This window comes from Mesoplodon bidens, assembly GCF_964165515.1.
Source record: "Mesoplodon bidens genome assembly, chromosome: 13".
Lineage (NCBI taxonomy): Eukaryota > Metazoa > Chordata > Mammalia > Artiodactyla > Ziphiidae > Mesoplodon > Mesoplodon bidens.
In genome coordinates this window covers 20,178,379-20,193,518 of record NC_138169.1, presented here as the reverse complement: position 1 = coordinate 20,193,518, position 15,140 = coordinate 20,178,379, and the positions used below count along the sequence as shown (strand labels likewise).

Below are 15,140 nucleotides of genomic sequence, written 5' to 3'. Positions count from 1 at the left end.
TAATGAGGACCTGATTTGCACTTGGCCTGTTTACAGAGCTTGGGTGATGAACTGTAAGCTGTCAAAGCTGGAAGGTCCTTGAATTTTACGGAGTCCAATGCTTAGAGAGGGGACAACGCTTGCCCAAGGTCACACAGCAAGTTAGTATCAGATACAGGATTAGAATCAGGTTTTCTGACTCCCCGTCCAGGCCACTTGTCCCCTCCACTCAAGCCACTTCTTCTAACTGGGAAAGAAACCTGCAAGGATCATTGACCTATTGGGACAACGTCAAAGCACGCAGTGACATTGAGAGATTCCCTGTGGAAACATTTCAATTAATAGCAAAGGCATGTTCCACTGATCCATCATATTTCTGGGGCACCACAGGACCACAAAAACCCTAGCAACAAGGAGCTCAACCTAGCAACTGCAGCTGCTCCGCTGGAGCAAACGGAGGAGAGGAAGGCATGTTAACCAACATGCTCTTGGTTATTTATGAGATTTCAAAGTAGCAGAGAAAGGACACCAAAAGGACAGTGGCAACACATTTATTATGGCTCCCACTGTCAGCCATGAGCATTTGACTTTAAATTACAGGCAGACTCCATAATCTGCCACTTAGCTCATACGAACAGAAGAATTAGAAAACTTCCACTAAAGCTCGTTTGCTTCTTTTTCTCTCCTCCCCGCCTCCCCCGGTCTCTGCTGTAACAGAAGACAGGGAGGGATGAATATATATGCTTCTGATCTAAAGCAATTAGAATCACGAGGATGTTTACAGTTCCCTAAACTTCTAGGGAGCCAGACAGCTCTGCATAATGCCCTGACAAAAGCCAGTCCTTGCCTCAAAATCACGAAAATAGAAATCACATCAGTGGGATAAATCAACTCACGGCCGAAATGTCTATCAAGAGGAGAATGGATAAACAGTGGGTGGTCCAGCCAGGGCACAGTGATGGGGTACCACGCAGCAATGAAAAAGATCACGTCACTGATCTTGCAAGCACGTGTATGAACCCCAAAAATTCCACGTGAGACAAAGGAGCCATGTACAAAAGACCACGCACTGTGGATTCTGGTTACATGAAGTCCAGATGTGGGCAAAACTACCCTATGGGAAGAGAAGTTAGAATGATGACTCAGGTGGGAGGGATACCTCTGATGGGGTGGGGACTCAAGGGAGTCTTTACTGGAATGAGGAATGTTCTAGATGTTGAGCTGGTGTGGGGTCACAGGTGCATGTAAGAATATAATCATCACTGAGTTGTACACTTAAAATTAGTGCTTTCATAAACATTTGACTGTATGTCTCAACTGAATTGAAAACAAAAATTGAAAAAAGTAAAAACTGACTCAGAAGATGCCCAGGCTTTGTCTGATGCAATTAAAGACTCAAGGTTAACCCCAAGATGGCATGTAATTTAGTGCAAAAACTAAAATCCAAACTGTTCTCTCCACATTCAACCGGGCTGCATTGAGAGCACCCAGGAGATTCCCACAATGCAGAGAAGGGCCAGGTTTGGATCTGGAGGCAGACGGAACTGCGTGTTCTCTCGGCTCTGCGTCCCTGCCGTGTGACTGCACAAGTCTCTTGCCCTCGCGCTGGAGGCTCAGTTTCCACCACTGTAGAATGAAAATAGCAGCCAAACCTCCTCCCAGGCCACTGTGAGGATTAAATGAGTTGAAGTGTGTAAAGCACCAGCACAGTGCCCGGCACACAGTGGCACTCAGTTAATGCTGGGCTCGACCCCATGCCTTTGCCCAGGCTGTCAGGCCTTCCAGGGACACCTTCCCTGCTGCTGCACAGCAGTCCCTGGCAAGTGAATCAGGTGTGGCCCATCCTTGAGGGGCTCCCAGTCCAATAAGGGGGACAGATGTGCAGACAGACACTGACAGCACAGGGTGAGTGCTGAGCCTGGGGGCCTCTGGGGAGGGATAAGGAGGCGATTCTGGGAAGAAGCACTGTATGAAGCCACCAGCACGAGCAGGAGAAGCGGGTGCTGGGCAGGCAGGCAGGCAGGGTCTCCTAGCAGAAGGGCACGGGGCTGGAAGACATGGTGCGTCAGGTGCCAAGCCCCCTGAGGGGGCATGTGCAGGCCTCTCTCACAGGGTGCAGGGCCGCAGGGAGCCACGGTCTGCAGCTGGGCGCTGCTCTCTGGTGGAGGGCAAAGCACCGGGGCCTCCCTGGCCGAGGGAACCAGCCCCTGGAGTTCTGCCCCGGTTATAAGCACAGTTCAGGCCCAGGGTCACACTCTGCTTCACGGGGATGTAAACCACACCCCCTCCTCCAGGGCCAGGGTGGGGTCCCCCGTGTCTCTACAACCAACTAACCCAGAGCTGGAAGGATTCCCACAGTTCCAGCCCCTGGATCTGGAGCCGGATCTGGGAGGGAAATGCAGAACACTGACTCTATTCATTGGCAAAAGAAACGTGGGTGCCTGCACAGGTGGGTGAACTTGATGGAGACCATGGGGAGGGCAGGACAGGTGTCCAGCCAGAGCCAAGGGCTCCCTTTACCTCAACACTGATGGGTCCACGTTCTCTCCGGGCACTCAAGTCCATTTAAGGAGGGAGAAGAGAAGGGTTAACTGAGCACCTACAATGCTGCACTAGGTGCTTTGACCTTGTAAGGCAGCTGTGAGTCTCTCCAATTGTCAGAGGAGAAACTGAGGCTCAGAGAGGCTAAGGCACTTGCCCAAGGCCACCCAGGTGGGGAGGGACAGAGTCACTATACGCCAGATTCTTTACTGAGCGCCTACCCTAGGAGCAGACGGAGGATCAGGGTGTTGCTCCACCCATTCCACAGGGGGAAAAACTGAAGCTGAGAGAGAAGAAGTGACCCAAGGGTGCACACTGGGGCACATCCCAGAGCACGCGGTCTTCAGCCAGGGCACAGACCTGAGATGACAGCGAGGGACGAACAAGAGAGACCATTTGGAGTCAGGCCAACCTGGATTCCCTGCTTCTGCCACTTAAAAGCTGTGTGCCCTTAAGCAAGTAGTTTCACCTCTCTGAGCCTGATCACTCCTCCCAACCAACAGATGTGGTAACAATCCCTTCTGTCACAGGGTCCTTAGGAGAATTAAGTAAGAGAAAGCTCCTGGCAGAGCCCCTGGCAGGAGTGCCTGATCCCCCATCCTTCTGTCTGGAGCCCATTCCTCCACAGTTGATGCCTGGGTCATAAAAAATTAATGTGTCTCGGGCCAAAGCCTGGCTGCTGCCAGCCAGAAGCAAACTGCTGGGAGGCAAGGATTATTATTATTATTATGACCACTGCTGCTGGTACTTTTTTAAAACATCAGTCTAGGTTGCGGAAAAATAAATTATAGAGAAGAAAATAATATGAAAGCTTTGTGATTTCAAATGTGTCCTGGTGCCCTAACAGATCTCAAATAAGTTCCATTTAAAGCTGAAATGTGGGGTTTCCCTGGCGGCGCAGTGGTTAAGAATCCGCCTGCCAACGCAGGGGACACAGGTTCGAGCCCTGGTCCGGGAAGGGAAGATCCCACCTGCCGCGGAGCAACTAAGCCCGTGCGCCACAACTGCTGAGCCTGCGCTCTAGAGCCCGTGCTCCGCAACAAGAGAAGCCACCGCAGTGAGAAGCCCGCGCACTGCAATGAAGACCCAATGCAGCCAAAAATAAAATAAATAAATTTTATAAATAAATAAGTAAAAGCTGAAACGTGGCAGGCAGGGAGGACGCAGCTCAGGGACCAGGAGGGGAAGCTGGCCATCAGCGAGCGAAGGTGGCCATGGAGGGCCAGCACCACCCCGAGGGCCGGCTTCCCCACAGCCTGGCCCCCGAGGACCGGCTTCCCCACAGCCTGGCCCCCAAGGGCCGGCTTCCCCACAACCTGGACCCGCTCCAGCTGACGGCTCCCCGGGCCCACACCCTCACCCTGTGCTCTGCAATCACTGCACTGCTGGCTCTCCCCCGCCGTCGCCTCTGCGTCGGGAGCTCGGTGCCGCAGGAAGGCTGGCCTCACTGCACCTGCCTAACTTCTCTCACAGTCCAAGACCAGCTTGTACTTACCTCCTCCAGGCAGCCCTCTCTGATACAACTTCAACCCTCCAGGCCTGCCCATATAATATGTGGGACTTAAGTTAAAAAAAAGTATTTGATGTTTATGTGAAACTCGAATTTAACCGGGCATCGTGTATTTTTTCCAGCTTTACTGAATTATAATTGACAAATAAAAATTGTATATTTTTAGGTGTGCAATGTGAGGATTTGATGTACATAAACGTTGTAAAATTATTACCGCAATGAAGTTAATTAATACACCCATCACCTCACATAGTTACCATTTCTTGGTGTGTGGTAAGAACACGTAAGTTCTACTCTCCCAGGATATTTCAAATGTACAGTAAGTCCAGTATTATTAACTAATGTCACCATGCTGCTAGATCAGTTACAAGGTGAATATGGTGTAGGTATCCTGTATTTTTATTTGCTGACTCTGGCGACTTCAGGGGCTTGTACTTAGCAACTCTCATTCTTGGGGTGATTTCCTGACCACCAAATTCCTTCACTGAGCCAGTACCTGATGGTCCAATCCCAGAAAACTAGCCCAGGCTTGTATCGAAGACCGACGCATTTCCAGCTTGTAGTTTTGCTCTTAGAGAACAAAGAAAACACTCTCCATACCTGCCAGGTAGCAGGGTGAGAACAAAGAAATACCCTACCAGTTCCCACAGACCAACTGGTCTAAAAAAAAACAACCCCCAGAAACACACAAAAAAAGAAAGCCACTTCAAACACCTCCTTGACTGGGTTCACACTGTGCCCCGTCCCTGTGTGCAGACTGTGAACAAACAGGTCAGGCGGGGATGCTCACGAGGGCCTGGCCTGAGCCCTCCTCCTCCTCAAAACCAAGAAAACAGACAACAACGCTCTCGCTGATTCAAATGGATACATGTGGCCCAACCTCATTAAAGAAAACCCAGCACTGGGATGGCTTCGCATCCCCTGCCGCCCTGGGGCCAGTCTGGGCTCCTAGCGGCAGGAAACCAGTGGGAGAAGAGGCATGAAAGAAGAACATACTGCGAGTTCCCCCAGTGGAGGGGGTTGTCAGGCAGGTGAAGCTGGGGGAGCCGCATCACCTCACTCCATCCCACTCCACTCACTGGTGAAACAGACTCACCTACAGTGGTTCTCAAGACGGGGTCCCTGGACCCACAGCTTCAGCATCACCTGGGGACTTGTGAGAAGTGCAGATTCTCAGGCCCTAGCCCAGACCTACTTAATCAGTCACTCTGTGGATAGTACCCAGCAGAGAGAGAGAGTGTGTGTGAGACAGCCTTACTGAGGTGTAATCAGCAAAAATAAACCACTCATCTTTAACAAGTACACTGTGATAAGCTTTGACATATACACCCGTGAAAGCATCAGCACTCAAGACAACAGACACATCCATCACCCGCAAGAGTTCCCTTTCATAATCCTCTCTCCCCTCCTCCTGCAACCAAAACCCCAGGCAACCACGGACATGTTTTCTGTCACAGCAGATGTGTTTGCATTTTCTAGAGTTTCAAATACATGGGGTTACATGGTTGTACTCTTTCATCAGATTTTTCACTCAGCACAATTATTTTGAGAGCCATCATGTTCTTGGATTTATCAGCAGTTCATCGTTATTACTACCTTTAGTAGTAATAACTACCTTTAGTTATTAAGGTATTATACTAGTTATTAAGGTAGTATACTACCTTTATGGTTTTCTACGATGAATTCATCCATTCACCTGTTAATAGACATTTTGGGTAGTTTCTAGGTTTTGGCTCTTACACATAAAACTGCTAATGAACTTTCATGTAAAATAAATTTTGCATGGATGTACACTTCCATTCTCCTGCATAAATACCTAGGAGTAGACTAGCGTGCCACGTGGGAGGTGTATGTTTAACTTTGTAAGAGACCGTTTTCCAACATGGTGCACTATTTTCCACTCCCATCAGCAGGGTATGAGAGTTCCAGTTACCCCACATTCTCACCCACATTGGTATGATCAATCTTTTCAAGTGTAGACACTCAGTAATTGTGTAGTAGTATTTCATCGTGGTTCAAGTTTCAATTTCTTTAATGACTAAGGATGTTTAATATACTTTCACATGCCATCTATGTACCTTCTTTGGGGAAGTCTATGTTGAAATCTCTTGCCCATCTTTTTTGTTGGGTTATTTATGAGTTCTGAGAGTCATTTATAAATTCTGCATTCAAAGACTTTATCAGATATGTGATTTGCAAGTATTTTCTCCCAGTCTGTGGCTTGTATTTTCATATTAACAGTGACACTCAAAGAGCAGAAGTTCTTAATTTCAACAAAGTGCAATTCATCAATTTGTTCTCTCATGGACTGTGCTTTTGGGGTCATATCTATGAAGCCTTTGCCCGATCCAAAGTTACAAAAATTTTCCTCCTGTTTTCTTCTAGAAATTTTATAATTTTAAGTTTTACATTAAGGTCTATGATCCATTTTTTGGGGTCAATTTTTGTACATGCTGTGAATCTGTGGACTGAAATTCTTTTTTTTTGCATGATGATACCAAATTATTCCAGTGCCATTTGTTTCCCCGACATGTATGTTTGGAAAAGGGCTTCAGAGTAGAAATGATTCACTCCCCTCTGCCTGGTTAACTCCTACTCATCCTTCAAAACCCAGGTCAGATGTCCCCTTGGCTAAGAAGCCTTCCCTGACTAAGGCCAAGTAGCTTTCATCTATCCACTGGTGTACAGAATGTTGTACAAACTCTGGCATTTCTCTTATCCCACATGATTGCATTAATTCCCAAGTCTCTCTCTCTTGATAGGATGAAAATTCAGGTATGAGGACCATAATCCCAGCACTCAGCACAGGCCTGGCACAGGGGGTGATGGTAGGAGTGGGGGTGGGGGTGGGTGACTCAAAACAATTTTTAAAATATAAAAAAATAAATAAAATAAACAAGTGAACAATGTGCTTTTTTTAAACAACTGAATACCACCTCACAAGGCCCTACTCACAGGGCCCATCTTCCAGGAAGCCACATTAATCAACAACAATATTTCCTAAGAAAACCGCCACTGACTGATGTAATCCAAGCCCAGTGCTAGCTGCTTTCTGCACGTCGTTTCATTTAATCCTGACAACAGGTCCATGAGGCAGATACTGCTACTATTGTTATTTTACCGAAGAGGACACAGACATTCAGAGAGGCTAGGGTCCATGCCTGAGATCTCATATCCAGTAAGTGTCAGAGCCGGGGTTTGAACCCAGACAGCCTGTCCCGGAGACCGCATCCCTACCTCTACACAAATCACCTCCTGGTTCCCTTTATTTGCACAAAACTCATTTCCCTGACAAGCTCAGGCCCCATAAAGGCAACCCTGACTCCCCCACATGACCAGCCCTTGCCAACTACTCACTCCAGTGGCAGAGGGACGAGCTCACAGGGGACCCTCCCATCTTGGCCACGGGGACACAGACACCCACTCACACCCAGAAGGACCTCCTCTTTACCTTAGGCCACACGCCCATGCCGAAGGAGCTGCTGTCTGCCAGCTGGTGCAGGTACAGTTCTGTCCTGGAAACAGAGAAGGGACCAGAAGTAAGGGAGGACCCACCCACACCAGTGGCCTGGCAGGGCAGGTGGTCATCATGGCATGGGGCTCCACACAGTGCCCCAGGGTCTGCCTCAGGCCCTGGCCCTACCTCCCGAATATTCCTCACTTGCTGCCCTCACTGGGCCCTTCTTAAGTGAAGGCCTTCCAAAAGCTTCCTTACTCCTCTGTTACCCTGCTCTGAAAACTGGGAGTTTCCTCTCTAATCTGCCCTCTCTCCAAAGGGTAAGGTGCCCCTCTGGCCTTAGCCAGGAGGCTCAGGACAGCTTGGGCCTGCCCTTCAGACGGGGGTGGAAGGCAGGAGACAAATGATGGGGGATGCAGAGGGAAGTTGAAAATTATCATCCCTCGCCTGGGGTGAGCACTCCCTGGAACTTCACTAGATAGAACCTTACACATTCATTCAACAGATGAGGAAACCAAGGCTCAGAAACAGGGAGCCACATGTCCAAGAATTCCCAGGAGTCAGCGAGGGGCAGAGATGACTCCCTGGGCCACCTCCCCCAGAAGGCCCTCCCAGATGAGTCTTCTGGCTTCGCTGCTGTTCCACCTGGTGCCTCGTCACCCTGAGCTACCTCAGGTGCACCCAAGGCTCTCACAGAGTTTAGGAGCTTCTGGAAGATTTGGGGTCTGCTGTTCCTTGCCCACCTCCCACGCTGCTGTCAGAACCTGTACTGAAATGTCACCGTCCCAGTAGACATCCTCCACCACCACCCCCCAACGTGTATAAAGAGCCATATGTGAATTATCTCACTTAATCCTGTAAGGTCAGTCAAGGTACTATTTCCACTTTACAGAGGAAGAAACGGAGGTTCAGAGCAGGTGACACCTGGCCAGGTTCACATAGCCCAGGAGCAGTACCAGGCAGCTGGAATCAGAAGCCAGATTCCTAAGCACTGGACTCCACTACCCCTCAGCTCTAGGCAGAGGTAGGGCTGGGGCCTTGGAGAGCGGGGGCCCTTTGTCTCACTATCCTCAGCCGTCCCTGCTCAGCCCAGTTGCTCACCTGAGATCCAGGTCCAATCCGGCTAGCATCTGGGAGAAAACCTCGAAATTGCCTTCCCCTTCCAGCTGCCGGGCCACGTGGCTCTTCTCCAACAGCATCGTCTGCCAGGGGAGAGGACAGGCGCTCGGTCAGCACGAGGCCACGCTAGGCTGCCCGCACACCCCCACCAACCCCCAGGCCAACTCTTCGAGGCAGCACCTCAGGCCCCAACTTGGCTGGACGCCTCCAAATCAAAACATGCCAGGCCTTTGTCTCACTGATTCAGAGTCCACACAGGGAATCAATGAATGCCAACAGGCTCATTCTAATGAAGGAACTAACAATTAGCCTACAGCCACCCTCCAACGCACTCTTACGCAACCGAAGCCCTTAATAACTTGACCCACATGGTGATGCACGGTAGACTTTCAGGACCGGGACAGAAAGGGATTTATCGGGCACCAGCGAGTCTGGATATTCTCCCAGCTCCACATACAAACAACCCTTCTAATAACCTAATCCTATTTTCTGTTCAAACAGAATGTTTGCGGGGTGGAGGGGGGAAGGGTAGGGGCCGGGTGATTTCAGAGAGAGGAACAAACAGGCCATGTGCCTGTCACACACGGGCTGCCGCGGCAGGCCAGCGAGCGTCTGTTTAATTTCAGCTTACGCTTTTAAGGCCCAGCTAATGAGCGACTGAATTATGTATCTACTCATGAATGTTTCATCCCTGGGATACTCCGAGGCACAGACGAGCCCGCTTGCTCGGGGAGGAGATGCCTGGGCACTGAGCGAGGTGGGGAGGAGCTGGCCTTGGCCTGGGGAGCGATGACCATTTAGACATTCCAGGGTTCCAGCTGGAGACATGGGCCCTGCTGAGTGGGGCTGAGGCTACTGCAGCCCCAAAGAGCCCCCTCTCCCTCCCACCCAGAGGCCTCACCTGGAGCTGGGCGGCCGTGACTCGGCCTGTGGCGTTGAAGTCCAGTGACATCACCATGGAGAACCGGGTGGCACAGCGGCTGTGGCCGGTGAACACAGAGCCAAAGGCCCGGAGGACAGTGAAGGTGGCTCGAATCTTCTCCACTGGTGGGGCATGGACAGGGCATCACCCGTGGCCCGGGTGCTGCCACCCCCACCTCTCACAGGACCCCAATCCGGCCCCAGGCCCCAGAGGGGCCCCCTCCACTCCCCCAACTCAGCTCTAAGCCACACCTCTTCCGCTGCTGGGCCGGCCGTGCTGCAAGCAGGGGCGCGGGGGGAGCAAGAGTGAGCCCAGAAGGGGAGATACACACACTTAGGATTGGTACGATCTGAGTGATAAGGGCTGCCCTAGGGCCTCCTGGGCCTGGTGGAGTCTAGGAGGAGGGCAGGGCATTAACGTTCTTGGACCTGCTCTCAGGAACACTCCATCACAGCAGGCTCAAAAAGCCCTGCAGTCCCCACACAACTATTTAACGAGCACCCACTATGTGCTAGGCACCTGGATACAGCCTAGCCTGACTCCCACACTCCCAACACACACTTTCAGCAGAACTACATTCTGGGAGGGCCAAGACTGGTGTCTCTCCCTGCTGTACTCCCAGCTCCTAACAGGGCTCTAACCTGGGCCAGGTGCAGAACAGGTGATCAATAAAGCATTGGAATAACCCCAGTGGAGCAGCAGGATAGTACAATGGTTAAACAAGCTTGAATATGGCCTCTCCCCGTTGTTAGTCACCTGATTTGGAGCGAATTAATTAACCTCCCTGTGTCTCAGATACCCCATCTATAAGATAGGGGTAATAACAGTACTTAACCTACCTCATGTGGTTGCCACAAAGATGAAAAGATATAATAATGTAAAGTGCTCAGAACATGCTCCAAATGTGGTGGTGGTATTATTATGTTTGTTATTATTAGAAAAGCAATACTGCCTGGGCCATATCTTCTCAGCAGGGGGCAGAAACTGATTCTTGAGAATGGGGGCAGTTTTCCTTTCTTATGTATAAAATACAGCAGGTACATATATATATATATATGTGTGTGTGTGTGTCTGTATGTATATACACATACACACTGCATAAACAAATATATGGTGAATCTATGGCGTTAAATTTTCATGGTGGGAGACGATTACGAGAAAGAACAACTAAAAAGGCTCCTCAGAGGGGCAACAATACATTGAGAACACTGGCCCAGGGGTAACAGCTCTGGAGCCAAACTGTCTGTGTTTGGATCTCGGTGCTAGGATGTATGAGCTGTGTGGCCTTGCGCAAGCTGGTTAACCTCCCTGCGTTTTAATGGCCTCATCTATAAAATGCAAATAATAATAATGTCTACCTTATAGGGATATTTTAAATAATAAATAAGTTAACCCACTTGGAATAGAGCGTGGCGCATAAGTCCTCAGCAAGCATTTACCACGATCACCATCAATATTGTAATTATCATCAATTGACACTCTTTTTTATAGAAGTATAGTTGATTTACAATGTTGACACTCTTTCTTTAATGCCCAGCTCAAACATCATTTCCTCAAGGAAGCCCCCCAGCCCCTTCTCTGTGCTCCCTCTGCCTCTCCCCTCCCCAGCTCGGCCAGCAAGCGGTCCAGAGCATTGGAGTCTGGCACAGATGTGCAGCCGAGTCTCCCTTCTGGCTGTCAGCGCCTCCTTGTCTTTTAGTTACCAGGTCCTCCGCACAGTCCAGTGGTCTGTGCGCTGCAGAAGGACGCCACACCTAAGGGCGCAGCATTTCTATCAGATAGTCATAGGCCTGTATGCTTATTAGGATGATGGCCCAGAATGTGGCGGTCAAGCGTTTGGTTCTAACAATGTCAATGTGTGATGACTTTTCCACATATGGCAGTGAATGTCTTAGGCAAGGAGTACCTGTTTCTAATTCACACAAAAGGACCCAACAGACTAGGGGTGGCCCTGCTGAGAAGCCAGCACAGGGTCTGCACACAGGTGCTCAGTGAACGCTAGCTGAGCGGATATAAGAAAGAGCCGCCCAGCACTCCCTCCAACTCTCCCTTCCCTTCCCCCACGCCACTGCCCCTGCCACGTCCCAGCTGCACGTCACCTGGAGACCACTGTACCTGAGACCCTGCCATCCACACTGCCTGCCATCCCCACCAGGTGCTCCAGGACCTGCTCGCAGCAGGTGGTCTTGCCAGCACCGCTCCGGCCCAGGGCCACAATGCTCTGGTCCCTCTGCTGGCTCAGCAGAGCCCAGTACGCCCGCTGGGCCAGGGAGCCAATGTGGGCAGGTAGGCCATCCCGGCAGCTCCTGGGCACCTGCAGGAAGATCGCCAGCATCAGCTTTCCCACCCAGCCGGGGCCCAGGGGGCACTCCACAGTGCTCCAACCCGGCCTCAAGCCCAGATCCACGTCCATGCCTCCCATCCTACTCCAGCCTTGTCTGAGACGTCATGCATTTTTCTGGGGAGAGCCCAGCCTGGAGATCTAGTCCTGCCACTGGCTCGCTGTGAGCCCTTGGGCAGCCTCGGACCCTGCTCTGAGCCTGGCCTCTTCTTCCGCCAATGAAGAGGCTGGAACTAGAGCTGCATTAGCTCATGGGGCTCATCTCACTGGATCTTACCTGTCTGAAATGAAGCAGGTGGATAAAATGGCTCAAATGATTAGTGACGTCTGCCATGGAAACAGAATGGGGCATGGGGGAACTGGCGGTACGTGTGCTATGTATTTGCTGTAACAGATTTAAATACCGGAAGCCCCTTTGACTTCATTCATTCATCCATCCACACATTCATTCACTCAATAAAAAAAAAACATTCATTGAGTGTCTACTACATAGCAGGCACTCTCCTAGGCACTGGGGGCACAACACTACTCAAGGCGAATACAGGAAGTCTCTGCCAACCGTGAGGAGATGTCATTATACACCTATTAAGATGGCTAAAAAACCTGTTTTTAATTTTTTTGACACACTACCAAGTTCTGGTTAAGATGCAGAGCGAGTGGAATTCTCCCACAATGCTACACAATACAGCCACTCTGGAGAACAGCTTGGCAGCCTCTTTTACAGTGATACGTGCACTCGTCACACAACTGAGCAATCCCACTCCTAGGTATTTACCCAAGAGAAATGAACATTTGTGTTCACCAGAAAACCCTCTCTGTCACTGGTTATATTGAGTATGTATTCAAAATCATCAACAAACTAGAAACAACCCAAATGCCCCTCAACTAAAGAACAAAGATAACCAACCACCCTGGTTTTAGCACTGAAAAGTCCCTTGTCCCAGAAAAACCATTCCCTCCCACAGAAACCAGGACAATTGGTCCCCCTCCCAACAGATAAACAAAGCTGTGCAATAAAATACAATAGAATAAAAGAACTAACGGCTCACAGCTGCAACAATATGGGTGAATCTCAAATGCGCTGTGCATTGTGACAAGCGGAAGAAGCCGATTCCAAAGGTTACACGCTGTACAATTCCATTTATATGACTTTTGAGAAAAGGCAAAACTAGGGAAAAGGGACAAAAGAACAGATTAGTGGCTGCCGAGGGCGGGACATGGGGGAGGGGTTGGCCACAAGGGTATGGAGAACTTTTGGGGGTGATGGGAACTGTCCTGTAATTGATGGTGGAGACAGTTTCACAAATATACGTGTTTGTCAAAAACCTACAGAAGTGAACACTAAAAAAGGTGACATTAACTGTATGTAAATTATACCTTAATAAACCTGACTTAAGACAAAAAAGCCCTGCCTGTAGAGCTTGCTTTCATTTGGGAGAAGACAGATGATAAAAAAACCAACTAATTAAATTATACTGAACGGGGAGTCATTTTAAAGCCATGAGCTTGGATGAGATCACCAAGGAAGTGGGCGTTTAAAGAGGGAGAGAGAAGAGGCGTAGGGATGGGGCACCCTGACTTGGAGAGATCAGGGACCAGCAAAGGAGGCTGAGAGGGAGGGCCAGCGGGACAGAAGGAAAACCAGGAGAGTGGAATCCCGGAGCTAAGGAAGGGAGTGATGGCAGGAGGAGGGAAGGACCAGCCCCTGAAGTGCTGCTGAGGGTCAAGTCAGAGGAGACCCGAGAATTGTCCACTGGGCAGCATGGAGGTCACTGTAACTTTGACAAATGTCTGCTTAGCGTGGTTTTCAGGGAGAACGGAAGAGGGCGGTGGAGGTAGTGAGGGCAGTGGAAAAGCACCAAAGGGAGCAGGGAAACGGGCCTGGCTGGAGGACCTTGGAAGCCCAGGATGCTAAGTGGGTGACAAGTGGGCTAACGTCCGCCCTCCCAGTGGCTTGGCAGGACCAGGGGCACAGACTCCGGTGGGGCGGCCCTCCCCCTCCCCGAACCCCCAGCCTGGGGCTAAGGAGCACCCCCAGTGCACTGTTGGCCTTTCCTACCCCGAGACCCCCAGGAACAGCAATGAGTCCCCATCCTGACACAAATCAAAAGGCTCAGCAGGACCCCAAAGCCGGCAAAGTAGGACAAGCTGCCACACTGGCGGGACACAGCCTAAGGCAACGCAGCAGGCAGAGGGGCCTGAGGTCTCAGCCTCAGAGGCACCTCCCGCTTTGGAAACATAAAGTTCAAGGGCCAGGCTATCCCAATTGTCAGCCTTCTCAGGCTTGCAGGGGAACAGGGAGGATTCTGCAGACCCAGACCCCGCAGTCACACACAGGTACCCCTGCATGCTTGCACACGGGCACGCTCAAGGGCACACGCACCCAACAGCTGCAGAGGCCTCTGCACACAGGTGGGCCCATCTACACCCCACGCAGTCACAGCACACTCACCCCAAAAGAGGCCTGCACCCCCAGGCACGCACACAGCTCCCAGCCACCCGGCAGGCCCAGACCCCCAGCCAGAGAGGCCCCCAGCCAGAGAGGCCCCCAGCCCTGCCTGGACCCCTCCTTGCCCATCTTCAAGGTGGCCTCAGTCCCAGCCTCACCGCAGGACTCTGCTCCCACCTGGTGGCCATTTGAGGAACCAAAGGAGACTCGGCCAAAGACAGAAGGCAGCTGTGGGTGTGGGAGGCAGCGTGACTTGAGGGGGAACCACACGCACCGCAGGGTTACAGGGGCTTAGGGGGGTCACGGGACTCAAGTTCCTCCTACCAGGGTGGGTCCCAATCCCCGCACTTTTAGGCTCTTTGACCCAGGCCGTGTAGCAGACGCCGCAATCAAGGACAGTCACGGTCGTGAGAACTGGGCTTGCAGAGAGACCTGTGACGAACACCCCTCCCAGGGGCCCCTAAGGAACAAGAGCAGGCTCTCGGGGCCTTGGGCTGCAGTAACAGAAGCACAGCCTGCCTGGCAAGGGAGGGGAGAGTGCAGTGTCGCCCTTCCAAGCCCCTGGCCAGAACAGCCAGGCTGGGGAGGGGCCTGGAGGGCGACCTAAGGGGGGGGGGGCGGGGCGTCCAGGAGAAGAGAAGCCCCGGGGAGGGGGTGCAGGGCCACTGTCCCCTCTTTAATGGACTTAGCATCATTCGGGGGCTAGAATGGCTTTGTCCCACGGGACGCCAAAGGCAAGGTGCAGCTTTCCATCCTCCATTGACAGATGAGAGAACACCCAGGCCAGAGAGGTGTCCTCATCTCTCCAAGGTACCTGCGGCA

At 51.3% G+C, this 15,140-nt stretch overlaps 1 protein-coding gene across 1 annotated transcript in view; it reads right to left on the bottom strand.

Moving 5' to 3' along the window:
• MYO18B (myosin XVIIIB) overlaps window positions 1-15,140 on the bottom strand; it is a 228,253-nt gene that overhangs the window by 200,002 nt on the left and 13,111 nt on the right. The window contains exons 7-10 of the mRNA XM_081251759.1: window positions 11,644-11,842; window positions 9,508-9,650; window positions 8,589-8,689; window positions 7,482-7,545 (exon numbers count right to left, since the gene is read on the bottom strand). Of these exons, the coding sequence (XP_081107885.1) occupies window positions 7,482-7,545; window positions 8,589-8,689; window positions 9,508-9,650; window positions 11,644-11,842 (507 nt within the window). The remainder of the gene's footprint in view (window positions 1-7,481; window positions 7,546-8,588; window positions 8,690-9,507; window positions 9,651-11,643; window positions 11,843-15,140) is intronic.